General features: G+C 58.7%; 1 protein-coding gene across 2 annotated transcripts; it reads left to right on the top strand.

Moving 5' to 3' along the window:
* Window positions 1-984: 984 nt before the first annotated feature.
* ALDH4A1 (aldehyde dehydrogenase 4 family member A1) lies at window positions 985-27,130 on the top strand. Of its 2 annotated transcripts, XM_058553046.1 has the most exons (15): window positions 985-1,067; window positions 10,113-10,206; window positions 10,949-11,041; window positions 13,435-13,482; window positions 14,321-14,476; window positions 16,290-16,439; window positions 16,525-16,599; window positions 17,293-17,480; window positions 19,709-19,782; window positions 21,741-21,937; window positions 22,092-22,139; window positions 22,944-23,096; window positions 23,861-23,982; window positions 24,780-24,898; window positions 25,615-27,130. In XM_058553046.1, exons 1-15 carry the CDS (start codon window positions 1,012-1,014, stop codon window positions 25,725-25,727), a joined length of 1,686 nt encoding a protein of 561 aa, XP_058409029.1. In that variant the 5' UTR covers window positions 985-1,011; the 3' UTR covers window positions 25,728-27,130. The 2 variants fall into 2 exon arrangements, with proteins under 2 accessions (XP_058409029.1, XP_058409030.1); XM_058553047.1 differs by lacking the exons at window positions 23,861-23,982; window positions 24,780-24,898; window positions 25,615-27,130 and adding an exon at window positions 23,206-23,852.
* The last annotated feature ends 694 nt before the right edge of the window (window positions 27,131-27,824 follow it).

Raw genomic sequence — 27,824 nt, 5'->3', positions numbered from 1 at the left:
CTAAGCAGATTTTCTGTTCACGCTGCTGGAGGAAATATAAACAGATAATTAGACGAGAGTGTTAGAAAAGCTATAACAGTTCCTTAGGAATAGAATGGGTCCCTAAGACCGTGTCATCACGAAGGCTGCAGAATACGAAGGCTTCAAGTAACGTTCAAGCCTTCACCAAACTTCTCCAAGAGAAAACTGAAATTTTGATGGGGGGGAGGGGAGATAAAGCACAGGACCAACTGGTTCCGCGGCCAGAGGCTTTGAAAGAAAAGTTAAGCCAAGACCGCCTCGCGTTTTATCTTTTATTGACCGTAAACTGCAAGGAAGCAGGCCGATTTATCTAAGCGCCAGGCCCCTGGGTGGCCCCGCGCCAGGCCGGGGCGGGGGGGGGGGCGGCTGGGTCACCGCCAGGGGACTGGCGGCAGGGACTCCAAGCTGGAGGCAGGGGACTGGCCGCGGTGTGGCCCTGCGGGGTCGAGGAGCCTGGTAGCCACAGGGCAAGGACAGCCTAAGCGGTCGCGCCGGGACGCCGCGCGCCAGCGACACCTGACCCGCTACCCTGCGGTCCTTCCGCCCCGCCTCACACGTGACCAGCCCCGCTCTCTCATTGGCTCGTTCAGCCTCTGTCCCCGCCTAAGAAGGCTGCAACATGACCGCCCCTCTGATTGGCCCAGGAGCTTCCATCTGTCGCTCTGATTGGTCGATGGGGCTCACGCCCTCTCTCCCGCGGCCCTCTCGAGACCTGCGGGGTCATACCATAAAGAGAGGAGGGGGAAACGTGTATATTTCACGGCTTCCCTTTTGGGTCGCCTTGTCCTAGGTCACGTAGGGGCCTCTATCATGCCCTCCAAAAGAGAATTATTTTAGTAACAGAAGGCAACTTTCGGTTGACCCCACTCGGAGGACAGGCCGGCAGACCCGGTTCCCCCGCCCGCCGAGGTGGTGCGCTCCGGGCGGGGCCGCCCCTCCCCGCGGCGCCCGGGCACACACTCCGGCGCACAGCCGCGCCGCGAGCCCGAGATGCTGCTGCCCGCGCTGCGCCGCGCCCTGCTGGCCCGCCCCTGGAGGGGGGCCGGGTGAGTGAGCGCCGGGCCTGGGGAGGCGCCGGGCCCCCCTGGCCGGACTCCCTCCCTGCCGGACCCCCGCCGGGTTCCCCTGGGGCTCCCCTCCCCCGGGGTCGCTTCCTCTAGTGCTCCCGCCCCCCACCCAGGCCCTCCTCCCACTGCGATCCCCTTGTCTCCCTCGGTGGTCGCCTTCCTTCAGGGAGGGGGACCCCCTTCCCGAATCTTGCGGCCGAATGGGGTTCCTCGGTGCCCTCCTGGCTCCCACGCTCGGAAGGTACCTTCCCCATCACTCGTCTTCCTCCTAATACTGGATTTTCGAAATCTGCCCACCGCCTGAGTGCGGCGGCTTCCTCCCAGGAGCACCTCTATTTTTAGCACAGCCCACTTCTCACCTCCCCACCCTCGGTCTCACATCAGGACCCACCTCTGGGGTTCCCTGAGTCTTGCCTCTCCTCTCTCTAAGCGCATTTCTACCTCTCTTTTCCTCTTCCCCTTGTTTCAAGTTAAGTGTTGGGCAGAAAAGGGACTCCTTCTGGTAGCTGGAATATGGGCCAAATGCTGTGCTAGGCACTTGGTATGTGCCTTATTGTGATGATTAAACGAGTTAGTACATGTAAAGTGCAGTGAACAGAGCCTGGCACATAGGCAGGGCCCGGTTATTATTCATCATGATCATCGTTGTCACTTGTATTTCAACTTCTCCTGTGTGGCAGGTAGTATTATTCCAAATTACAGATGAAGAAACGGAGGTTTAGTTTCAGGGTGGAGCTGCCCTGCAAACCCAGATTTGCAACCCCCTACATTGTAGAGTAGGGTTCCTGGACCCTTGCCTGCTCAATGACAAATGTTCTCGGAGCTCTTTACTGCTCTGGGCTCCACCGTGGGGGGGTGGGGGTGGGGTAGGACACAGACTCTGCCCCCCCAGGGACTCATGGTCTGCTGAGGCTGCCCCTTATGGACCTGTGTTTCTGTTGGCCTCCCTTTCAGAGCTGGGCAGCCCCCGCCCGCAATTTGAGTTTTGTTTACCTGACCCCTAGGACTGTCACAAGCTATGCCTCCCCTACTGAGCTCAGCTTCTTTCTGAGTTAATCAGTGTCCCAAGGGATGCACAGGGGTGGCCTTCAGCCATCGGCCCAGGTGAGTTTCATCACTGCTGTGTGTCCTCTGTGAGTGGGGGTGGGATGGAGAAGGGCACAGGAAGAAGACATGGAGAGAAGGGCTCCTCTTCCAAACTGAGGTGGGGGCCCATACTCGCCACACCCTCAGAGTCGTCCCATTTTCAGGCCTCTCCCTGCAGTCTGAGACCAGCCCTCTCAGACCCTGGATGGAAGTCCCATAGATTCATGTGTTAGCTGAGTACCTACCGTGTGCCTGTGCCCTGCTAAACCCTGGAGGGAAGGGTCCCTGGGGGATTCACATGTCGATGAGTCCTTTGAAGTTTTCAGTTTAATGGGGAACAAAGGCTTAGACAGAAAAAACCCTCTAATGTCTGGTAGAAAGCAATCCATATCCCCCCCCAAAAGCCCATAATAATAATATTTATCAAGCAGTCAAGTACCATAGGCCTGGCACCGTGCTGATAAGCCCTGTATTAGCCCCATTTTACGGATGGGAAACTTATCTGCCCGTGTAGGCAAATGTGGGACTAAAATCGCCGTTGGTCTGACTCCAGATTCTTGCTCTTTTTAATTACAAAGCCTCTTGAGTGGAGAAGAACGTTTTGCAACCAGAGAGAAAGCATTTTGCAACCAGATCTGCAGGCTCAGATCACCTCGTCTAATAACAGTGGCTGGCCCAATGCCCCAGACAGGGTTTCTCAGTTCAGCACTATTGACACTTGAGTCAGATGATTCTTGGTTGTGGGGCTGTCCTGTGCGCTGTAGTGTGCTTAGCAGCATTCTTGACCTCGACCCCCTAGATACCGTAGCACCCGCAAGTCGTGACAACAAAAAAGTGTCTCCAGACATTGCCAGATGTCACCCGGGGGGCAAAATCCCAGTTGAGAGCCGTGGCTCTAGATGAAGAGCTTTGGTGTCTGGTCACTTGTTCATTTATTTGACAGATATTTAGGACACACCTGTGGCATGCCTGCATTTATGGAGAAACAATTTTAGGACATTTTTGGTGATATCTCTCAGTGTCCTATACGTAAAACTCTAGTGCCGAGAAAAACCATCTCCAGGAACTGGTATGGGTGAGGTTCTGTAGTGTTTCCCTTTTTGCCTGGAGTGCCAGGAAGCTCAACCAGTTTTTACAAATACTCTTGATTGTGCATTTTCTTTTAATTTAATTAATATGTGTCCATTGTAAAAAGTGCAAGTAAAGCAAAAAAGAATGCAAAAATCACCTGGAATCTCAACAGGCAGAGGTAACCATTGCCATCGTTTTGATTAATATCCTTTTAAATTTCCATGAACGTATATATGCTTAAAACAACAATACAAAAACGGTCTCATGTGCAAATACTTTTTTGTAGCTTGCTTCTCTCACCTCATGGACTTGTATACCTTACTCTCTGGCCCCAGGGCCTAGAACTGTGTCTGGCACCTGGTAAGCACTCGGCAAACAATTGGTGAATGAAGGAATGATCTTTGAGGTCGTCCTAGTCAGCAGATCTTGATCACGTCCAGTCTTGAGACAGTCGTCCAGTCTTGAGACAGTCGCCACAATGGCCTTTATGGCCTTTAGGGATGGTCACTAATGACAATGGCTGCCACTTACCTTTGATGCGGGTTATTTTACCTAGCTCCTCAGCAACCTCTGATGCAGGTGTTATTGTTCCCATTTCACAGTTTAAACAACTGAGGCCCTGGGGGAATTAAGGAAAACTTGCCCTCGGCCTTAAGCTCGTAAATACCAGGCCTCCATCCATCTCCTTTGACCCTGACTTCTTACCCTTTTCTCTGTTTCATTGAACTTTATCATCTGTGTCCTCGGTTGTGTCTCTGCAAATTCTCTTTGGAAAGAGCCAAGATACATGTTTATGTTTATATATAAATTCAATAAATAAAAGAACTAGCCCAGGCACATCGTCTGCTTACAATGAAGGTTAGTTTTGTCCCTTCCTTACTCTGGTACCAGACCCTGCCGGGTGCTGGGGGTCCAGAGATGACTCCAGCTGCGTCCCCCAGCGGCAGGGGGCTTGTGGGCTGGAGTTGGCCACTGTCCCGTGCCCTGCAGGAATCCTCTCAGCCCACCTGCCTGTTTAATTGTCAAAATTTCACAACCCCCCAATGCTGGTCTCAGCCACCTGCCCCCTGGATGGGCAGAGGTTGTGCGGGGCAGGGGGCTGGCACGGCCTGTCATTCCCTGGACACACTGTGCTCTCTCAGCCCTCCAGGCAGTGGCCGGGCAGTGCCCCTGGTCTGGAATGTCATCCCCTGGCCACTTGGTGAGCCCACACTCCTCCAGTGCTTTGTGGCCTCGGACAGGCAGCTCTCCTCTGGCCCTTCAGTGTCCTGTCTGGAAAATGGGGATAATCTGATTGAACAGCCACGTAGCACAAGGATTACAGATGATGTGACAGTGGCTTCCTGGGTACCCAGTGTGTGCTTGGTAAATAATTGAGTAAAGGAATAACTAGAACCTAGAACGATCCTGATACTTGCTTCTAAGGTTGTTAAAATGCCCACTCAGGCAACATCGGCGCTGGCACACCTTGGAGCACCTGCCTCTGGTGCCGGGCACCTGGCTTGGCACATAGTAGGTGGCTACTGTGATTGGTGGCTGTTAGAATGGCCCAGAGGACAGCCTGTGGTGGATCCTGGCTCCACCTCTTAGCAGCTCTGTGGCCCTGGGCAGGTTACTCAACCTCTCTGTGCTGCCTCATGTTCCCATGTAGAAAATAAAGATGATGATAGCCACCTGCAAGAATTCTCTTGGTGATTAAATGAATTCATACGCAAAAACCATTTTGAAGAGTGTCTGGCACCTAAAAAACTTGATAAGTGTTGCTTCCATCCTTATTTTGGTCCCCTCCCCCACTGGTGGGCTGAACGACCCGCTGAACGACCGTCCTTGATTGGGATATCGAGGCAAGAGGGTCCCAGCAGCACAAGGATAGTGGCAGGTGTGGAACTCAGATGTCCTCAGTCCCTTCCCTTTATTCTAATTCCCCCGGTGCAAAACCCCTTCTGTTGCAGTTGAGCCTGCTCACCCCAGGGGCTGGGGCAGACACGTGCCCTTCTTGGGGGCTCCTTAGCCCCCAGACCTTCCCTGGCAGAGACCACGTCGTGGAGTGGAAGGCCCTGGCTGAGCTGGCAGTGTCAGTGGGCAAGCCGCTGCCCATCCTGGGGTGGCCTCTTCCCTCAGCTGGGGATTGAGGAGGTGCCAGCTGGACGGTGAGGAGGATGAACCTGTCCCTTCGGCTCCAGCTGACTGTGGGTCTCTGCAATGTTCCAGGTGCTTCTGCAGTAGTGTGTGTCTCCTCAGTGAGGAAGACCAGGGTTCAAATCCTGCTCTGTCACTGACCGAGCTGAGGCCGTGAGCCGAGAGTACCGTGACCTCTGAACCTCAGTTTCCTCACCCGTAAAATGGGGTTAATAGTGGTGCCTCCCTTGTGCATTTGTCCTGGGGATTCAGTGAGATAATCACTTAGCGGAGTGCCAGGCGTGTTATAAGTGCTTAATCAAAGTCCCTCGATGGCACTGAGGTGGAAACAGCTTGATGCCCCTCCCTCTGGGCTGGCCCTGGGCCCCGCGCTTTCTCTCTGCTGGCCTCCTCTGCCGGCGCTTATCTCAGCGATAAGGGGAATTAGCCTTATCGGGCCCCTGATAACAGCTGGGGAAGCCTGGAAGCCCCATGAGGCAAGGATAATTTCCTTTCCACTCCTCTCCTTGGCCGTGGCCACCCATGACTCCAGCCACTGGCTAGCCCAAGGGACCTGCGCCCAGTTCTGGGGGCCTGGTGTCCCTCTGACACGGCTTGTGCGTTGTTTTAGAGGTATTTCTCAAGTGCTTGCCCTGGGCTGGGCGGTGTGTCCGGAACAGTGTGTTCACCAGCACAGGGGACAGGAGCCGGCCAGGTGGAGCTTACGGCCTGGCCGGAGCCCAGACAGTCAGGGCTGCTGCGAGGAAAGTGCGGGCTGAGAGATGAGCCAACAGGGGCCTGTCCAGGCTGTGCGAGGCCAGCCAGGTGAAGAGCATCCACACAGAGAGGACCACGGAAAAGACCAAGGGGCTGGACTGCAGCAAATGCGGTGGGAGATGAGTCTGGAGGCCTCGGTCAGCATTCTGAATTTTTATTGTAGAAAGGAGAAGCCACTGAGTAGTGCTGAGCTGAGCGCTTGTCCTCTCTGTGTGCCTGTGTGTGATCAGATTTTCCTGTTAAAGCTTTAACTTTGGCTGTGGTTGGAGAGTCGCTTGGGGACACTGGGGCAGGAGTGGCTGTTGCCACGTCCAGGCAAGAGCTGACAGTGCCTTGGACCAGGGTGGAGGCCCTCTGCTTCTCCTCTGTAGATTTCTGAGGTTGCGCTGGTGGGCCCACAGCTCCATCCAGCCCTGACGTGATGTCTTGGTGTTGTGGCCTTTGCAGCTCAGATCTGGTGCCTGCAGAGGGAGGGGAGGGGCAGCTGAGGTCTCGTGCCCAGGCTGTGAGGTCCCCGGGTGAGCAGAGGGGCACCCCGGGCTGTTGGGGGAAGCGGGGTCAAGTTCACACTGCCCCGTGCCTCCTTCCTGGAGTGGGAAGGCTGAGCGCCGCCCTAGGAAAGGTCGATGGGACGCATCTCTGCCTCCCGGAGCCGGGCACCTGGTGGGCGCTCAGGAAATGGGTGATGAATAAGGGAGTGAGCCCTCTTGACTTCATCTGAGTTATGTCTGCATCTCTGCGCTGTGAAATAAACATGTGCTGACCGCATGAATGAATAGGAATGCAGTCCTGCCTAGCAGGGCCGCGCAGATCCTCCTAGAGGCCCCAAGTCGTGTGAGAGAGTGATCTCCACCTTCCCTTGAGCCAATGGAAGGGTGCTCATGTTAATCCCGAATGGCCCATGAGCCAAAAACACATTGAGAGAGTCCCTGGATTATTTTTGGCTCTATTGACTCAGGCTGATCTTTGAATTAGTCTCTCCAGGCCCTGGAGACTTTCTAGGCATAGAGATGGCCATGGGCACATATGATCCTGAGGTCACAGTGGGCCTCTGCCCTGAGGGCCTCTCCCTGCGGAGGGAGACCTGCAGGATTTCTGTTCCTGACACTGTCCGGGAGGGAACACAGAGAGGAGAGCTGGTATCTACTACATTGTAAGCTTTTGCCCTGGGTGGACTACGGTGCTATGTTTATTCCAGCAGCATTTTTGACACCTTGGGGGTGTCTGGGAACCAGTTTGCCTTTGAAAACCTGGCCTGGTGGAGTAAACATTCTGGAAGACCTTTGCAATTTTCTTAGAAAGACCTCAGAGCGGGAGGGGTGAGGAAAGGCAAGTGCTTTTAATCCTCGTGATGACCCTGCAGGCAACAGGGTGTTACTCCCATTTTTCAGGCGACAGAGCAGAGGCTCTCAGAGGTTGTGATGATGTGCTGAGGTCTCAGATGGAGCAGGTGTGGTTTGTGGTCCTGGGTGCGTCTGCTCCCAGAGCCTGTGCTTCTCGCACCCCCAGGAATGGGGGTTCAGAGCAGGGTTGCAGCCGCCGCCTTCCTGGCTCCCAGCCCAGCGCTTGTTCCCAACCGCGCTCTCCTGGCTTAAGGAGGACATGGTGCCGTCTGATCTGCTGATTGGTGGTGTGCTGCTCCTGAGGCCCAGAGAGAGGCGGCTGGAACCTTCCAGATGGCCCGGGAATAGATGCCACCCTCCCCTTTCCTGTTCAGGCTTGTGGCTGCTGGTATTTTTCCTGCCTTTCTGTTCTTCCCCACCGCAGGAGGTGAAAGCCTGCCGTGTGGATTTTAATTTATTGAGCCAGTCTGTAGCTCTGCATTGTCATCTCTTCAGATCTCCATCATAACCCCATGAGATGGGGTCACCGTTTGCCATCCTGTAGGAGGAATCCAGCTCCAAACCAGTGACTTGCCCCAGGTTACCTGCTCGTGGGACGCTGAGCCAGCCCCACGTGTCTTCCTTCAGTTTGGGGAGGGGTGGGGCCCGAGGAATGTAACTGGCTTCCTTGGGTGTGTAGGTGCAGCCTGGGGCGGGGGGAGAGGAGGAAGAAGGTCACTCCTTTTGCCTGTGGGGATCGTGGGCCACCGGCCTGCCCCTGTCTCCCTCCTCAGCTGCACAGGCCCCTTTCTGCTCTTCCTACCTGCCCCTCCCTCTGCCTGGAATGTCCTCCCAGCTCTTCTCAGACCTCCTGCTGGTCTCCTGCAAAGGTCACCTCCTCAGAGAGGCCCTCCCTGACCACCCTGGCTGAAGTAGCCCCTCCTTTCCCCTTACTCACTCATTGCTGCGTCCCCTCTGTCATCGTGTTTGTTTCTTGCCTGTGCCCCCCGCTGGAGGTCAGCTGCCTGCAGCCAGAGGCCTTCCTTTCCCGGTCACTGCGGTATCCCCAGGGTCTAGAACAGCATCAGAGACGTGGCAGGTGCCCAGTAACCTTGTAGAAAGAATGAAGGACCTGCCCTCACGGCCCTGGTTTCGTGTCCTTCCTCCAGGCCTCCCAGAATGCGTCGTTGAGCCTCCAGACCCCTTCCCAGTGAGAAGGAAAAAAAAGTGCCCCTGACGCTCGTAGCCGGGCCATTTTGTTCTCCTGTTGGGCATCAACAGCCTTAGAGAACGCCAGCCTCAGACGAGGCCTGAGAATGGGATGAGGCGCCACAACCCCCTTCATAATTTTGTCTAAGCACAGAGGCCACCGTGCCACCCCCAGAGTACCAGACACCCCCCTCTCTTGCTAAATGAGAAACTGCTGCTTTGAACATGGGGAACACGCCCCCGTGTTCTGACATCATCCAGTCGAGAGCAAACCCCGCCCTCCTTAAGCCCTCCCCAAATCACCCAGCCGGCACCCAAATCCTATAACAGGTTCTTTCTAGCACCCTCTTCTCGCGAGGCCCTACATCCCCCAGATGTGCGCGCTCCCTCCCGCAGTGACCAGTAACCCAACTTGTCCACCGCAGGTGTGTTCCCTCTGGTCTCTGCAGGCTGTTGACACTGGGGGAGATCCATCTGGCTTTTTCTGGACTCAAATCCAGATTTCTCCTGATCTTGATCTTAAACTAATCTTTTTCCTTTAAGGACCTAAATTTCCCTATTTCTATAATGGGGCCGCGGGTGAGAGCCATCGGATGCCACGATGGATGGGAGGCGTTATCAAGTCTAATGTGCCCTGTGTGCGTTAGGTGGCCTTTGTCATTGTGATTGTCCTCATTTACAGATGAGGAGACAGGCCTGGAGGGGAAGCCCCACAGGGACTGGGGATGACTGACCCTAAAGTCCCAGCTCTTACCCACCCGTCCTCCCACCTGTGACCCCCAGACACGTTAGGGGATGTGGTCACTGGAGGTCACTAGTCAATGAGGTTGTGAAGTTCAAGACTGAATAGGCCCCCAGAACAAGGAGTTCTTGAAACTCAGTGCCAGGAATCAGCCCCTGAACCTGCAGACCAGCCCTCCCTGTCTCTGGGCTGAGCTCAGGGCCCTCCTCCAAGTTCACGGTCCAAGCCTGGACGTTCCCGCCCACCCAGAGCTCAGCTCTGCGTGCCGAGGGAACTTCAGCGGGTTCACATTCCGAGAGACTCAGCTCTGGAGTGTGCTGCCTTTTCATCTTCGAGACAGAAGTCACGTGGGTCTGTTTGGGATAACGTCTGCATTGTGGGGAAAGAGCGCGAGAATAAACCCTCTCTGTGTGCGGAACACTTGGAAATGGTTTTGCATCTATGAATTTAAACTTCAAACAACCGCGTGACTTCGTACGATGATCTCACTTTCTAGATGTGGGAACAGGCTCAGAGGAGGCAGGTCACATGCCCAAGAACACACAGTGGCAGGACTGGGACTTGAACTTGGGCCAGCTCTCGCCCGCCAGTTCTGTAGTTGCTTCTGGGCCAACCCAGGACCCCACCGTCGGAGATCGAGGGGCTGGCGCTGGCGGCGGCAGCTGCTGATCTGCTCTGTTCTCCGCTCTTGCACCCCAGGCTGCGGTGGAAACAAACCTCCTCCCTGACGGTGGCCAATGAGCCCATCTTGGCGTTCACACAGGGCAGCCCTGAACGAGATGCACTGCAAAAGGTAATGGGAGGGTGGGGCACACGCAGCGGGTAGAGGGCATGGGGCGGAGATGCCTTCAGCTGCCCTGGTGATGCTGCTCCGTGCCTACAGCCGTCACCCCCTCCTGCCCCGCCTCAGCCCTGGAAGGAGACGTGGAGCATGGGAGAGGCTGGGGGCAGCAGGGTGGCAACCCGGACCACCTTGGGGCCTGAGTCCAGGTCAGGGGTCATAAGCCCACAGATGTTTTATGCTTGAAAACATTCTCCCCTTAATTGCCAGTATTTTAAAAGTCATGAGATTTCACATAAATTTCAGATGCAGGTTTTTTTAAATCTGTTTGTAATGAGAAGACCTGGCAGGACAGACAATGACGATGGATGGAGGCTGAGTCCTGCTGTTCCCAGGGGAACACATGCTCTCTCACCCAGACCTGCTTGCCTCCTTCTCATTTCTTTTTTTTTTTTCTGGTGAGAAAGATTGTCCCTGAGCTACCATCTGTGCCCATCTTCCTCTATTTTTTTATATGGGGGGCCGCCACAGCATGGCTTGATGAGTGGTGTGTAGGTCTGCGCCCGGGATCCAAACCCATGAGTCCCAGACCGCCGAAGCGGAGCACATGCACTTAACCACGACACCACTGGGCCGGCCCCCCCACTCATTTCTGTTGCTGCCTGGGCATCTGCATTTGCAGACTCTGGATTGGGGTTTTAGGTGGGTGGAGAGGAGAAGGATGTGCCTATCTGCCCTCTTGTCCTCTCCCCAGGCCTTGAAGGAACTGAAGGGTCGGACAGAAGCCATCCCATGTGTGGTGGGGGATGAGGAAGTGTGGACCTCGGACGTGAGGTACCAGCTGTCGGTAAGTCCAGTGGGTGGGCAGGGCTCGGCCTCTCCCTGAATCTGGGGTGTGTCTCTTGGGCCACACATATAACGTAGGGTCTCTGCCTCCAGAGGGGTTTGTAGTCCCCTCCTGGATTTTGAATTCCATGCACCGAGATAAAAGTTCCGACAGCAATCTGGGGGGGCTGCCAGGAGGAAGTTAAAAACAAGGACTACTGCCAGCTTCGCCAGCTCTCTAGAAAAGTTCTCCCATTGACCACCTGGAGAGTAGGAAGAAAGGACTGGAGGTCAGAATCAAAGCTAATCCTTCCAAAGAAAGGGGAGTTACCCAAGTCCTTGTCTGTATTTGGGAACCACTGGTCTAGCCGACAGTGAGCTTTCATCTAAGGTAAGCACCCGGGGCGGGGCCAGGTGTCACCTCCTCGGAGAAGTCCTCCTGCAGGAGCCCTGCTCCTTCTGCAGACAGTCTCAGAGGCCCTGTCCCATCGCACGAGCTCCTCCTTCAGTCCCTGCCACTCCTCTTGGAGGCGGGAAGAGCAGGAAGTTAGCTGCCCATTGTGCAGATCAGGGGACAAGGTCAGAGATGTTAAATGACCTGCCTGGGGTGGCACAGTTAGACCTGGAACATGAATGAGAGGTCCAGGTTTTCCAGTCTGTATCCCTTTGATTTTGATGTAAATGAATTCATTCACCCTGTTTCTGAAGAGGATTAATTTGCATACAGTGCGGCAAGGTCATCTTGCTGTGACCTGTGATGACCTTGGCCTGAGAAACCCACCTGCTCCGAGTTCAGGGAGGCAGGAACTGGCGTAGACTTAGGGTAGACCAGGAAGGTCTTAGGTCTCTCATTTAGGGGAGCATAAAGGGTTGGCCCTTTTGCAGACGGGTGAGCACCTCTGGCTCTGTCCAGATAGAACCCTGAGCAGGCGTGTGCAGGGGTGAGGGAGAGGACCCCACTCTCAGGGTTCCCAGGACGGCCTGGGGCAGGAGTTGCCCACAGAAGCGTCCCAGAGCCCCTGCTGCTGGATCAGCTACCAGATGGCCTGACACCTGGAGCCAGTGGAACACGGCCTGGGGTCAGCATGCTTCAGGCCCTCCTCAGGTCTGACCAGGTGTGTGCCAGGTGCCAGCCCAGAGCAGCTCCCACGGCCTCACTCACCGGCTCTCGTCTCTGTACCTGCCTGGAGCCTGCCCTCGCCTGCAGCCCCCCGAGGCCTCCGAGGCCGCTGCGGCCCCCGGGGATTTTCCAGGCAGCTGGGATTTTGATAACCCCCTGGGCGGGCACTTCTGATTTCCATTTTCCGTGTTGCCTCCGTGACCTGGTCCCGTGGTAGTGGTTGGGACCCAGGCATTTGGGGGCGGTGCAGGGGTGAGGGCAGGAGCTGTGTTGCGGGGACACGTTGCTAACTTGGGGTATCCACAGTCCACTGGGACGTGCTCAATTGAAGCGCCTGGGTCCCAGGTCCTTCCTGGCCCCTCAGTGCCACAGGCTGGTCTCAGGTGTGGACAGGATACAGGTGACTGTGCCAGGGTTAAAGCGAAGGGGAAAGGGCCGCTTTCTACGCAAACCTAGACCAGCGCTGCCCAGTAGAGCTTTCTGTTTGCGATGATGATGGTGATCTGCTGTCTGTTGTGGCAGCCACCAGCCACACGTGGTTGTCAAGCGTATGAAAGTTGGCTCGTGCAACTGAGACAGGGCAAAGAAGCGAACTTTTCCCCACTTTACTGCTCATGCTAGTCTCCAGCACTGCCGGGTTCTGTTTGTAAATGTTCTCGAGGATCTTCCCTTTTGGATGAGTATATCGGGGCCTCATGCAAGGGGCTCAAGAGGCAATTGCTCTGTTTCCTAGGGACTTAGGGGCATGGCAGAAATCCCGAGTGTTTCACACCAGTGCATTGTTTTGGGCCTCCCATGGTCACAGTGCCCATCACTGAGCCGTGGCCTCATGCCAGACCTGGTTTGGAAGGATTTTCGCCTGTGACCCCATCTGGTCCTCTTCTCCATGCTGTGAGGCAGGAAGTCCCCATTTCCCAGACGGAATGACTTGGAGAAGGGAAGTCGGTGAACATAAGGCCCCACAGCTAGGAGGTGGCAGATTGGGATTTGAACCCGTGTCTGCCTGACCACCAAGTCCATGCCTTCCCTGGAAAAAGATTGTGCAGTCCATGTCCTTCTGGACTGTGAACCTTCTGGAACAGGAACCGTGTCTTACTCATTGAAGAGCAGGTGCTCCTTAACTCTCGAGAGGGAGGTGGTGTGGGCCGGGGCGGCGGGCGAAGGCTTTGTGGGGAATGGAGGGAGAGAGCGAGCGTGCCGAGGACTCGTGCCTGGAAAGCGAGCTCTGAGCCCGGCCCCATGCTCACTGTCCTCAGTGAGTTCCCGCAGTGACCTCAGCCTTCTCTCTCTTTCAGCCCTTTAACCACCGACACCAGGTGGCTAAGTTCTGCTATGCAGACAAGGTGAGTCCCTGTGACTTTGGGGTTGGGGCACTGCCCCTGTCTGGCCTGCGAGCTGCTGATGTGGAGGTGGACGTGTCGCTGCTTCCCTCTGTGGCCGTGGGGGGTGGGGGCTGGGGGGGTGGCTGGCCCTGGGAGAGTCTCTTTGGCAGGCCAGGCATGCAAGGGTTAACTTGAGCCAGTGGGAACTGCCTGGGCCAGGGCTGGACATCCCCGGACATGCACATTTTGGTGAGGCAGATCTTGCTTTGGGAAGTGGGGGTAGGTTCTGGAAGGTTGAGTCAGGGAAATTGGAGACATCATGGATGGAAGGGCAGGCGGAGAATTGGTATCACAGAAGGCCATTCAGAGGGGATGGGGTGACTTGTGGCCGGGGGTCTGGGAGCTGGCATCATGTGGCACTGAGGGCACTTGGCATCTGGGACGCCAGCGGCAGGTATGTGTCTTGGGCTGTGGTTCTGGCCTGGCAAGGGCAAGGCCAGCCCCCTCGAGGGCTGGAGGCTCTGGTTGGTGGGGTCAGGGGCCCCAGGTCCCAGGAATAAGTTGAGGCTGTGATGAGCCCACAGGAGACAGTGGAGCAGGTTTAACAGCTGTGGGACCTAGTGCCAAGTCCCTGGCTTGCTGCCCTACCTGGCGGGTCCCTCAGACGTCTCCAGACGAGCAGGACGGGTTCCGAGCCTGGGGTGGCCCAGCTGGCAATGGGACTGCGGTGTCTGCAGCTGTGGGGAGAGGGGGCTGGGGCCAAGGGAGCCAGGGCTCTTCCAGATCTTCCTCCCTCGCTCACTCCCCTGGGACCCCTCCTGCTGCAGGAGGAAGCCCCTGACCTCTTCCTCTTCATTAGGCCCTGCTCGACAAGGCCATCCAGGCCGCCTTGGCCGCCAGGAAAGAGTGGGACCTGAAGCCTGTCACAGACCGGGCCCAGGTCTTCCTGAAGGCGGCAGATATGCTGAGCGGGCCACGCAGGGCAGAGGTCCTTGCCAAGACCATGGTGGGACAGGTGAGGTGCCCTTGGGCACAGTTGGGGTCGGGGTGGGGGCAGTCCTACCCCATCCGATTCAGCATACATCGGCTGAACGGCTTCCGGGTGCCAAGCCCTGCTCTGTGTGCTGGAGACCCAGAGATGCCCTTGAGGGACAAGGCCTAGGAGAGGGACAGACAAACAAAAATGGTGGACGAGGTGGACTGTGAAAAGCCTATGTGTCCTACCGTGGAAATGTCCCCTCCCCTCCATCTCTGTCCCCGTCCTGGGCCAGGCCTGTTGTGTTTGCCTGGACTGATGGTTGCCCTGTGCAGTCCTCCAGGCTCGGTCAGACCCTCAGTCCTCAGAGCGGTCTTTCTGACACCTCAGCCGGTCACTCCAGGTTTGCAGACCAACAAGATCTCTCTGTCACTGAGTCACGTCCCAAGTCCTGAGCCCAGCACCCAGGGCCCTTCGTTCCAGCCTCTGTCCAGCTCGCCAGCTGCTCTGCCCTTCCCACCAGGCTATCCTGCCTTGACATTGCCGTTAGCAAGACTCCTGGACACCGCAGGCGTTCGTCTCCCTGCCTGTGCCTGGTGTCTCCTGCCTGGAATGCTCGCTCTCTTTTCTCTGCCCCGTGAACTCCTACCCATCAAGGTCCAGTCCAGATATCACCTCCACTATGAGGCTTCCAGAACCTTCTCAGTCTCAAAGCATCAGTCCCGCCTCTGTGCTCCCATAGCATGCGGTTCGTTTGTCAGTTACAGCTCAGATCACATTGGGATGTTATGACTTCCTATGGGTTTGTCCCCCTTTATGAGCTTTTTGGGGACAGTAATCACATGTTAATGTTCTCTGTCTTTCTGGGCCTTGCACTGTGTCTTCCTGGAATCATAGGAGTGAGTGCATGTTGAGCCAGTGATTGGCACCGGCAGCACAGAGCTGGGGAGGAGCAGAGGGAGATAGGGTTAATTTCACCGTCCCCAGGAGTAAGCCTTGGGGTTGGGTCCCTCCGGGAGCTCTTCCTGGGGGTTCCGCGCCGAGAGCCCCTTCTGCTGCCTGGAGGTGGTACAACAGCTCCCCGCCCTGCCAGGTGTCTCCTGGTTCTCTCAGCAGCCCCTGGGGTGAGTGTCGGGCTCCAGAGTGTCCCGAGTGAGCCACACCTGGGCAGGAGACACACAGGCTCCAAGACCAGATGAAGGTGATGAGACCAGCCTGGTGGTGTAGTGGTTAAGTTTGCACACTCGGCTTCGGCCGCCCGGGGTTTGCGGGTTTGGATCCTGCGCGCAGACAGACCTACACACGGCTCATCAAGCCATGCTGTGGCTGCCTCCCATTTACAAAATAGAGGAAGATGGGGACAGATGTTAGCTCAGGGACAATACTCCTCACCAAAAAAACCAACCAAATAAAAATCAAGACCAGATGAAGGTGCCTCTATTTTACTGAAGACTCAGGAGCTTGTAGGAAGCACGGCGACCGCACAGAGCAGGGGGCAGTGCGTCTCAGCCCAGCCTCCCCTGCTCTGCATCCCAAACAGGGCGAGCAGCTGCCAGTGACCCCATGTGCCAAGAGGGGCCGCCGCGAGCCGAGAAAGCCCTATTGCTGCCCGGAGTCCTTCCCCACGGCTCACGTTGCCGTCGGGAGGAACGGGCAGGCTGACGAGATGTTTACAGCTGCCAGGCCTCCTGGTTCTCGGCCCAGACGCCCCAGAAAGGGCACGTACTCGTCCCGGGGAAGGAGCCGCCAGCACCCTGCACACGATGTCACCGAGGGCGCAGGGCCCAGTGTCGGGAGAGGGCTAACGGGAGGCACGGCCACCCCCACTGACCCCGGCCTTCCCGCCTCTCAGGGTAAGACGGTGATCCAGGCCGAGATCGACGCCGCGGCCGAGCTCATCGACTTCTTCCGATTCAATGCCAAGTTTGCCGTGGAGCTGGAGGGGGAGCAGCCGATGAGCGTGCCGCCCAGCACCAACCGCGTGGTGTACCGCGGGCTGGAGGTACCCGCAGGCGGCGGGGCGGTGGCGGGGCTGCCGGGGGCCTGAGCTCGGCCTCACCGCCCCCCTCCCCCTCCCCCTCCCCCAGGGCTTCGTGGCAGCCATCTCCCCCTTTAACTTCACCGCGATCGGCGGCAACCTGGCGGGGGCGCCGGCCTTGATGGTGAGACGCGGCCCTGGTGGTGGGGGAAGCACAGGAGGCGGGGGCAGCATGGGGCTTATTTGTCAGGGCCGCACAGCTCGTAAGTGCTGGGACAGATAAGGATTCGGGTTTAGTTTTAAAGTCACCCCAGTCTGGTGGGGGAGCCGCAGCCCTGCCCCCAGAGGGCCCGGTGGCTCACGGAGGAGCAGGAGGGGGGCTGAGAGTTGTCGGGGGTCTGGACCCTCTGCCCCAGGGCGGCTGGGTGACCTTGAGGACGCTCATGCATGGGGCCATCCTCGTGCATCTTGCACAGGCAGGCGTGGCACACATGGAGGTGCCCACGTGCCCTCAGCCGGGACACGTGCAGAAATAGCCCTGCGAGCACTTGCCCGGCCACACCCAGTGAGCGCCCAGCGACTCGGAAACACCCAGAACAGACCTGCCCGAGGGTGCTGGCAGGACCAGTCTGCGCGGGCTGCTGGAGGAAGGGAGCCCTGGCCAGAGTGTGGGAGCAGACGGGCAGGGTATGGTCTTGTTGGCAAGGGGTTTTAGAGCAAGTGCCCGACACCTGGAGGAGTGGCGTTGGGTAGAGGACATCCTGGCCTGCACAGAAGAGGGTGGTTCCAGGCGAGGGATGGCCGTGCTTCGGGGTGAGGTGGGAGTCGGGGCAGGTGGCCCCAGCCTCGTGGGTCATCACCACGCCCCCCCGGGCAGGGCAACGTGGTCCTGTGGAAGCCCAGTGACACTGCCATGCTGGCCAGCTATGCCGTCTACCGCGTCCTCCGGGAGGCCGGCCTGCCCCCCAACATCATCCAGTTTGTGCCAGCTGATGGGCCCACATTTGGGGACACCGTCACCAGCTCAGAGCACCTGTGCGGCATCAACTTCACAGGCAGCGTGCCGTGAGTCCCTAGGGTGGGGTGGGGCGGGGTGGCGTGGGGACATTCACCCAGCAACTGCCTCGTCACCTCTGTCCCAGAGCTGGTGCTGTGAACCCAGAAGTCAGGCACTGACTATACCCACTTACTCGCTGTGTGGCTGTGGGCAAGCCACTTCACCTCTCTGAGCCTCAGTTTCTTCAGCTGTACAGCGGGAGTCATGGTCCCTACCCTGCAGAGTAATTGTGAGGGTCAAACTAGGTAACGAACAGGGAAGAGCTTCACAGGCTGGGAGCTGCTACAGGTGTTTGGCGATACTGATTTTGACACCTCATCTGTTACTGGAAAGGGTACAAGGGAGCCTGGAGTGAATTGCAGGAGGAGATCAGACAGGCTTCTTGGAAGAGGTGGCATCAAACAGAGGAGTTGGCCAAAGGGGGGTTGGGGAGAATGTTCTAGGAGAGGGCAGAGCATGTGCAGAAGCCTGAAGGCTAAAGTTCTCGTGGTCTGGGAGGTGGAGGTGGCCCGTGTGGCTGAAGTGGCATTTGAGGGGCAGGACACAGTTTGATCATGGTCGCTCGTTCATTCACTCACCCAGCAGGTGTTTATCGAGCCCCTGCTCAGCGGTGATGGCGTGCAGGAGACAAGGTCCCACCTCTCGGGGGATTTAGTCTGGTGACTGTAAGGCCCTGTGAGCCTGCAGAGGTGTCTGGACTTTATTCCAGAGGTGATGGGAGCCACGGCAGGTTTTACACAGGGGGAGTGGCGTAATCAGAGTTCTGTCTCAAGTAGAGGTTGCAAATGGTGGCTCTCCAGGTGGACCTGCCGTGTGGCTCTGTTTTCTTTGACTCCTAAGAGAGATGGACCAGCCTTGTACACTGGGACAGTTTCATGTGAAAATCCAAACGTTGGCTTCTCTTGACGACCTGGACCCCATGGTCGCTGCCCACATTTCCACGTGGTGCCACTGGCCGGAGGCGGGCGGGTGCTCCCCGGTCCCCCGCTGTCCCACCAGCCCGGGTCTCTGCATGCCTGGATGGCCTTGTTCCGTCCCTGCTGGCCCCTCGAGCCCCCTGTGTTCGCAGCCTGTGTCGCACATGGTCGCTCTGGCCGCTCTGCGCACGAGGCGCTAGTGGCGGGAAGCAGGAGGCCGGTGAGGAGGCTGGCCACGTCTGGGGAGGGGCGACGGGGGCCTGAACCTGGGTGGGGACGGTGCCAATGGAGAGAAGGGGGCCGATTGCAGTGAGCAAGGAGCAGGGTCAGGTGGGGGGTCGGCTGAAGAAGGTGAATCACGTGCTGGTCACTCTGAGGCTGAGCTGCCCAGGGATTGTCTGGGGACAGATGTCAGGGTTTGCTCTTGGGGACCTTCCAGGTGTCCTCGGGGACACCTACAATGGCTTCTCCCCTCTGCTGGCCTCAGGCTCCCCCTGCCACTCCCCCCCAAGGTATCCCGGGTGGCGGTGGCAGCGTTAGAATTGCTGAGGAGGGCCGTTTTCCAGAAGGCCCGCTCTGCTGGCTGCGGGCCCCACGGTCCCTGCCTATTAGCGGGCGGGGCGGGCCGGCCCCTGTTGCCGTGCTCTGCGGGCTCAAAGGTGGGAAAGTCATAAATTAGCATTAGCTGCTGTGTCGCCGGCTCCCGGTGATTAGCATTTTTATTGTTTTGAGGTGCTGAGGTTGGTCACACTCAGAGCCCGGGGAGGAGGCAGGGGCCGGGCGCCCTCTCCCCGGACCCTCGTTGGTTTGGCCTCTGGAGCCTGGGCGCTGGGCTGGGGTGCCCCTGACAGACCACGGCAGCATCTGTCCCCGTCAGGCACTGCCGTGTGCCCAGCACTGACTCTCGTTCGGGTGAATCAGGACAGCCCTGCCGGGTGGGATTGTTCTCTCTTGTTGCCAGAGGGGGTGCAGAATTTGAGGTTCAGAGAGGTTAAGTAATGAACGTAAGATCACACAGCCGTGTCTGAGTCAGGACTTGAACCCAGCACCCCTTGGCCTTCTCTGCACCATCTTGCCACCAAGCCTCCCCTTGCTCCCTCCTTGTAGGCCTGGAATGCAGCCCATTTCCAGGTGCCACCACCTACTCGGTTCCCCACCATGCTGCCGTGACCCCTGCCCGCCTCCTGCTGGGCCGCGACCCTGACACTCCTCCCTGGGCTCTTCGGCCCCGTCCCCTAGTAAGGGCTGCCCCACCCGAGACCCTTAGCTTCTCAGGAACCCGAGCGCGGCCCCTCATCCGTGTCTTGTCCTGGTTTTAGCACCTTCAGACACCTGTGGAAGCAGGTGGCCCAGAACCTGGACCGGTTCCGCACCTTCCCACGCCTGGCCGGAGGTGAGGGCCCCTCTGCACCCCTCCCCTGGCCCCAGGGACCCCTCCCATGGCTGTGCTGAAAGAGGAGGAGTGGGGGCGAGGCAGCCTCCAGGGCGGGGGGGTGGCCCCGCAGGAGCTGAGAACCGGGGGGCCCCGGGGGGAGCCTCTGCCCTGGCAGGCCCCGGCTCGTGCAGAGCGCGTGTACCTCAGCAGGTGCATTTTTTCGTTCATTCGTCAGTCCTTCAGCAAATACGTTACTAAGTGTCCACGCGGGCACTTTGTGGACACTGGGGAGGCAGAGATGAGGAGACGCAGACCCGGCCGTCACCCACTGCTCCCGTAGCAGGAGGCAGACGGTAAACGCATGTCAGGTTGCCACCACACCGTGAGGGATTAAAGGAAGAAAGAGAGGCGACGGGCAGGGCCCCCGAGGGCTGGGAGTGGTGGTGACCTCGGTGGTCAGGCAAGCCCTCTTCAAGGAGGGGACATTTGAGCTGAGACCTGAATGACGAGAAGAAGCCAGCCTCAGAGGGACCTGGGGGACGAACCGTCCCAGCACCAGCACCGTCCAAGAGAACTTTCTGTGATGATGATGTTCTGTATCTGCGTGTCCCGTATGGTAGCCACTGGCCGTGTGTGGCCATCAGGCAGTTGAAATGTGGCTGGTGTGACCGAGGAAGTGAGTTTTCTGTTTTGTTGAATTTTAATGAATTTGAATTTAAATAGCCACGTGTGGCTGGCAGCTGCCGTGTGGCGCAGCCCTGGTCTAGGCTCGGGGAGCTGCCAGCTGCCATGAGGTGGGAATGAGCTTGTATTGAGGAAGCAAGGCCAGTGTAGCTGGGGCAATGCCGAGACCTTGAGAGAGGGAGGGGGTGACAGGAGATGGGGCTGAGGAGTCGGTGGGGCTAGATCTTGTTGAAATATTAATAATTGTCCCACAAAGAAGCAGTTTCATGGTCAAGGAAATTAGGCACGTGCTGTGTTAAAGCAAAATGGCTTTCTTGCCTGCAGGACTTCTCAGAACCTTTACTGCTCTAACATGCATTGTGCATCTTCAAGAGCAAGGTCTGATGTGTGTTTCCCAAACTCTTGGGGCCACAGAACCTCATTTTTGCAGAGGCCCCAGGGGCCACGTGTTTTGTGGAACACACTTTGGGAAAATGCCGAGACCTCGAGGGAGGGACGGCTGTCCGGGGCCACACAGCACAGTGATGGCAGAGCTGGGGCTGGTGCTTCCGTGTTCTTGCTCCGGGGGGTGAAAACTGGACCCCTCTCCTGTGCTGGGGGGAGCTTTGGTGGGGTGTCAGGGAAGGTGAGCCCTCCTCAGGGCCAGCTGCAGCATCTCCAGCTCCCAGCCCTCAGGGCCCCCCAGCCCAGCTTTTATGAGACGGAAACAGCGAGCCCCTTTGGGCAGCTGCCCGTGGTTTTCTGCTCTGTCTCCTTCCCCCGCCTCCCCGAGGGAGAGAGACCACCACTTACTGTACTGCTTCCCACCTCGGGCCTGTGACTCAATCCCTCTGTGCCTCAGTTTTCTTGTCTTTGAAATGGGAATAATGGTGGGAGGTGGAGAGGCTTCAGCGGGGGAGGCTCTAAGAGAGCTGCACCCACTTCTGGGAATGGACTGGCTCTCGGGAGCCTTGGGTGCTGGTCCTTCCTCTGCCCTTAGGTTGGGTGGCACCCCCGCCCTCAGTCTCAGTTTTCTCGTCTGTGTAGTGGGGGCGTTGGTCCTGAGGAGCTCTGATGCCCTTCACCCCAGCCCGGGCCTCCGTTTTTCCGTCCGTGCGGGGGGAGGAGAGGCCCGGCTGATGGGTTTCTGGGACGTTGTCCATCCCTAACTCTGCCTTCCCCCGCTCTCGTCTGCCCAGTATGGGGGCTGGTCGCAGGGCCCTGTGGACGGGTGTAGGCGGTGTGCGGGGTCCCTGGGCCGGCGGGGGCACCGGCTCTGCTGCCCTAGTCATCCCCCACCCCGGCCCTTGTAGAGTGTGGCGGGAAGAACTTCCACTTCGTGCACTGCTCGGCCGACGTGGACAGCGTGGTGAGCGGGACCCTGCGCTCGGCCTTCGAGTACGGAGGCCAGAAGTGCTCGGCCTGCTCCCGCCTCTACGTGCCTCGCTCGCTGTGGCCGCAGATCAGAGGGCGCCTGCTGGAGGAGCACGGCAGGATCAAAGTGGGCGACGTGAGTGGCGCCCTGCTCCCCGCCGCCACGCAGCGGGTGGCTGATGGGATTGGAGACTCCCGAGCGGGTGGGGGGCTGGGGTGAGTGGGGAGGGGCTGCCTTTGTCTCGAGCCTGCGGTGACTCGGTCTCTCCTGGCGTCTCCCTTGCCTCTAGCCTGCAGAGGATTTTGGGACCTTCTTCTCTGCAGTGATTGATGCCAAGGTACAGGCAGGAAGCGGGGCGTTCCTGGGGGGCCGAGGCCTGGACCGGGTGGGAGGGGGAGGAAGAGATACGGGGGGCCCTGACCCGGGGTGACCCGGCCCTACTGCTTCCAGCAAGGCAGCTCGATAGCCACGCATACCCTCCCACGCCAGCTTTGAAAAGGGCAGAAGCATCCTCAACCAGAGAAGAACTCGCCTCCCACACCCCCTGCAACCAGGCTCAACAAGCTCCTTCAAGGGTCTGTGTTCATATGCACACGTACAAGAAGGCACACATATCTGTGTGCACGCACCTACATATACGTGCTCATGTGCGTACACATCAGTGAACACTATCACGTAGATCTCTGTGTGGGCGTGCGTGCAGGTTTCCCACATGAACACACACACATCTCCCTACACAAACGCATTCACCCACGGGTGTGCACACACAATCGTGTACACATTGATACGTGTATATAGGCACACGTGTAGGTCTATATGCATAAGCATAACCACATATCCCTACGTGCTTAAACATAAAGACACGTGGCCATGCACATGCCCGTGTGTTCATTTATGTGTGTGTTATGCTTGTACGTAAGTATACCTGTCATTCTGCCACACACACACACACTCACACACACACGCGAGCATGCACGTCCGCCCTTGTCTCTGCCGTGGCTCAGCCAGACTGCCTTTGCCGTCCCCCCTCCCCCGTTTCAGAATTCGGGCTCTTCAGGGACGGGTGTTTCAGGGTGCGTGTGTTGGGGGCTGCTGGTCCTCCCCGCCGGTCCCTGACGCCCGTCCTCCCCGCCCACCGCAGTCCTTCGGCCGCATCAAGAAGTGGCTGGAGCATGCCCGCTCCTCGCCCAACCTCACCATCCTGGCGGGGGGCAAGTGTGACGACTCCGTGGGCTACTTCGTGGAGCCCTGCATCGTGGAGAGCAAGCACCCTGAAGAGCCCATCATGAAGGAGGTAGCGGGGCGGGCAGCCTGGGCGTCGAGGGGACAGTCTCGCCCCAGCACAGTGCACGCGTGGGGCCCTTGCACGGCGTTTTTTCTCACTGCGTTGCCCCATTCCACAGATGGGAAGAGTGAGGCCCTCAAGAGGGAAGGTCTCACCCTAGTGGGAGCAGAGCCGGGCCTCAAGCTTGGGTCTCCTGACCCCACATCCAGTGCTCTGTCCTGATGCCGCTGACCCTGGCTGGTGTCAGGGCACTTCCACTGCCCACAGCCCCGCGGCCATCCTGACAGCCCTCACTGGGGCTGGCCACAGCTGGGCACTTGCTGAGATGAGTGGGAATTCCCATTTTACAGATGGGAGACGGAGGCTCCGAGAGGTCAAGGCACTTGTCCAGGCTGGCAGTGCAGGGGTGGGGGTCTTCCCCCAGCCCCTTGGTGGCAGAGGGGACTGTGACACTGCTGGGCAGTTCCTGTGCCAGCTGCTGCCAGAAGTCTCCCATTGCCAAGGGTCCTGGCTGCTCGGGTGTGGGTTTGGCTGGCAGGGAGGGCCAGCAAGTGTCTGGGGCTCTTTTGCCGGGGTGGTGGCCTGGGGTGGGCAGGGCAGGAGCTGGGCACGTTGCTGTCCTCGGAGGGAACTGAGCAGGAGGCAGCGCCGTGCAGGGGCTGCGGTGTGGACTGAGGCCTGGGGACGGGCAGAGGCAGAGGCCACGGCAGGGAGACCGGGAGGCCTCAGGACGCTGGTCCAGGCTGGGGCTGAGCCTGGGGCTTCTCTCCCAGGAGATCTTCGGGCCTGTGCTGGCCGTGTACGTCTACCCGGACGACGAGTACAAGGAGACGCTGCGGCTGGTGGACAGCAGCACCAGCTACGGCCTCACGGGGGCGGTGTTCGCCCGGGATAAGTGAGTGGCGCAGCCCCTCAGCTCTGGTCCTGGTGTCTGTCCCCACCGCAGAGACTGCCCTCCGGGATGTGGATCCTAGTCATCGTGCCGCCCCTCGCTTTCTCTCCGCTCCCCGCCCCTCAGCCCTGACCCGCAGGCAGGAAGGCTCCCGAGCACAGGGCTGCAGAGGCAGCCGGGCTCCTTATTAAAATGCAGATTCCTGGGCTCCATTATTGAGCCTGGATGTCTCGGGCCGGGGCCCCGGAATCCGTGCTTTTCACCAGCTCCCCGGATCTGAGGGGCCCGTGCTGCAGAGTGGGTGACAGAGGCCCCGGGGGCAGCGCACACTGCTCGGCTCGCAGAGGCAGGATTCGAGCCCGGGTCTCATGCTACACCTGGGCTTGGCCTTTTCCTCCCCCACTCGCTGGCTGCTGCCCCACGTCTGCCTCTGAGACAGTGGAGGTGGGATTGGAACCTGGGGGGAGGGTGGGGCTCTGGGGCTTCCCCCAGCCCCCGGGGGCCGGGAAAATGGACTGGGGTGGGCCACTCCCTCAAATGTGTGCAGCCTGACCCTCCGTCCTGTTCAGTCCTTGCAGCAGCCCTGCGAGGGAGGGGCGCTAACCCCCTTCCAGAGGAGGAGGCTCAGAGACTCTAAGCAACCTGCGCGGGGGCGCACAGCTAGCGGCTGGCCCATGTTCCAGGCCTGGCCTAGTCTTCCACCTGGACAGCCGGCATGGGCCGGGGCGGGGGATTGGAGGTGGGACCGGGGCTGTAGGGCGGGGTGAGCTGGCTGCCCTCTTACCGCTGCCCGCCTGCAGGGACGTTGTCCAGGAGGCCACGCGGATGCTGAGAAACACTGCCGGCAACTTCTACATCAACGACAAGTCCACCGGCTCGGTGGTGGGCCAGCAGCCCTTCGGGGGGGCCCGAGCCTCTGGTGAGTGGGTGCCCCTTCCCAGGGGGGAGCCGAGTTCCTGGCGGGAGGCCCTGGATCCTTCGTCACAAGGGTGTTGAGAGTGATAGGAACAGCACCACTGACTGAGCACTGTGCCCCAGGCGCTGCACTAACTCAGGGTCCTGTCAACAACCTTGTGAGCTGGGGTACTATTATTGTTGTTCCCATTTGACAGAGGGGGAAACCGAGGCCCAGAGGTGAAGTGACTCACTCCAGGGCCCATGGCTAGGAGGTGGTGGAGCTGGCTTTGTTCCAGCACCCGTGCCTTTTACCACCATGCTCCGGCTCCCTTCAGTCCAACTCCCTCCTGTTTACAGATGGGGAAACTGAGGCTCAGAGAGGGACAGTGACTTGCTAAAGGTCCCAGCAGCCTAGAGGCAGAGCCAGGGCCAGAACCCAGATCAACGGACTCCCAGTCCAGTGCTCTCTCCACAGTGCATCCCTGCCCCCTGGACATTCTTGCAGGGGGGCACATGGACCCGGGAGCATGGGCGTCCTGCCTGCTCGTGGTTCCTACCTCGTCCGGCCCGGGCGTGTGCTGCCCGGGAACCTTGGCCGCGTGAACACGTTTAGTCGTAGTTTAGCTGTTTGCTGTGCGGGCTTGTGCCCCATTTATTCCATCAGCTCCCCTTCCCTTGTCCCTTCTGCCCAGAGCTATTGCATCTTTTCAGAAAAAAACAGAGCTATCTTTTCTGCAGGCACCAATGACAAGCCGGGGGGCCCCCACTACATCCTGCGCTGGACGTCGCCCCAGGTCATCAAGGAAACCCACAAACCGCTGGGAGATTGGCGCTACTCGTACATGCAGTGAGCCCCGTGCGGCGCCTCCGCCATCCTCCTGTCTGTCCGTCCAGACTACTGACTTAGTGCGCCGGCCCCTCCCAGCCCCCCACCCCGCTCCCCGTGGACAGCCCCCTGTCAGGGCCAGGGTCTGTCCCCCTGCCCTCACTGGCCCGTATCCCGGCCTGTCCCGCCCCTCGGGGTCAGGTGCTGGCTCTGGTGTGAGATCACGCTGGGAGGAACAGGGCGGCTACCTCTCATCCCATCAGCCACCCTAGAAATTCCATCTGGTGGGTGTGACCTTGGTCCCGGCTGGTTCTCTGTCCTTTTCTCTTTACACGGTGGCCCAGGGGCTTAGGGACCTGGGACGTGGCGGTGGAGCAGCTCCCGGCATCTCTTGGGGACCAGGAGGCAGCTCTGGGCCCCTCAGCAAACCTCCCCACCCGCAGAGGGGCCTCCTGGCCTTGGCCCTGGCTCCTCCAGGTCTCCAGGCCTAGGTGTGACCAGGTGGCCTGCAGGGCTGGCAAGTCGCGGCTGCAGGGCGCAGGGCATCAGCTGGCCTCGCCCTCCTTGGTCTGGGCTGCCCACCGTCCTCACTGGCACTTTGCCCAGACCCGCAGAGCCCGCAGGGGCCTGTGCCGACCATCCGCCTTAGACACCCATGTGCCTTTCTCCAGGGGCCTGTGTTCACCCGGGGCCCACGGGATCCCTGCCGTCTCCCTGTGCTGGGGCTCGGGTGCTACTGGAAGTTACTTGCCGAGGGGGGGATGTGGTGGTCCTTGCCGTTTGGGCTGTGAGTCTGGAGGACCTTGGGTGGCCCTCACGCTGCTGCAGCCTCCCCTGGCTCTCTGGCCCCGCCCCTAGCCACGCTCAGGGCCTGTGTCGGCCTGGGTTCCTCCTGCAGGAGCTTGGTTCCCCCAGGTGTGCTAGAGCAGGCCCAGGTAGACGTTGCTCCCACCTTCTCCCAGCCCCCCGAGACCTAGCCTTGGGTCCCCGTCCAGCCTGGGCCGAGGATTGCCTGTAGAATCTTCTCTCCTTGGCGTGTTAGTGGCTCTGTGTGGACTGGCCCCTGTGGTCTGTTCTTGGACACAGCCAATTGGTGGACACTGGCAAATACCTGCTGGTTGGGTTCTGGGTGGCCAGGGAGCCATAAGGGATGACATTTAGGGGGCCCTGAAGGTGCTGGGCTCTCCTCAACCACGGCTGACTTGGGGCCCCCCCAGGGCCAGTGTGGCCTTTCCCCCAGTGCCACTATGTCCCTTGTGGCCCATGGTCAGGGTTCTGCTTCCCCCCACGTTCTGCACTGTTTCCCATGCGGGGCCGGGGCAGTCGGTGGGGGCTGGACTTGTGCCTGGTTCTGCTGGTTCGACACTGTGAGGTGGCAGTGGGATTCACCCTGATGCCACCCAATAAAATGCCTGTTACTTAATCGAATCAGTGGTCTTTCTGTTGGGGGTGACGGGGACCGGCCAACAGCTCCTCAGTCCGATGGTGTTGCCAGTGTGTCGTCCGTGTCAGGATCGCAGTGCCCTCAGTGTGGTGGAGGGAGGGGCTGGCACTGATGTTTGGGAATCCGTGCTGGAGGTGGCGGGAACTCTGGGGTCAGACAGGCTGGGGCTGGGTGATCCTCAGAAAGTTACACGACCTCTCTGACCTGTCTCTTCATCTGTAAGAGGGGGATAATAATACACACACACATACACAGAGGTTGTCGTGAGAATTAAATGAGTTAATTCATGTAAGTGCTTAGTACAGTGCCAGATACATAGTTAATGATGCAGAAATGTTACCGTTTACCCATTGGTGTGACAACCACTGTTAAGTGCTGAGATGGGTAATTTTATGTGTCAACTTGGCTGGGCCACAGTGCCCAGATATTTAGTTAAACATTATTCTGGATGTTCCCGTGAAGGTGTTTTTTGGATGAGATTAACATTTAAATCAGTGGACTTGCAGATCACCCGCTCTGTAGTGTGGGTGGGCCGGCCTCATCCAATAGGTCGAAGGCCTTAACATAACAAAGATTGACCTCCCCTGAGCAAGAAAGAATTCTGTCAGCAGACGGGCTTTGGACTCAAATGCAGCTCTTCCCTGGGTCTCCGGCCTGCTGGCCTACCCTGCAGATTTT

The sequence above is a fragment of the Diceros bicornis genome, chromosome 13 (genome assembly GCF_020826845.1).
Source record: "Diceros bicornis minor isolate mBicDic1 chromosome 13, mDicBic1.mat.cur, whole genome shotgun sequence".
Taxonomy (NCBI): domain Eukaryota; kingdom Metazoa; phylum Chordata; class Mammalia; order Perissodactyla; family Rhinocerotidae; genus Diceros; species Diceros bicornis.
The sequence above is the reverse complement of the archived record's forward strand: the minus strand, read 5'-3'. Positions and strand labels throughout refer to the sequence as shown.

Bases quoted from the DNA above. Each gene is read 5' to 3' on its own strand.
- ALDH4A1 (XM_058553046.1), top strand. From the start codon at position 1,012: ATGCTGCTGCCCGCGCTGCGCCGCGCCCTGCTGGCCCGCCCCTGGAGG. The intron at 10,207-10,948 runs GTAATGGGAGGG...TCCTCTCCCCAG, and splicing joins AACGAGATGCACTGCAAAAG to GCCTTGAAGGAACTGAAGGG. The intron at 11,042-13,434 runs GTAAGTCCAGTG...TCTCTCTTTCAG, and splicing joins ACGTGAGGTACCAGCTGTCG to CCCTTTAACCACCGACACCA.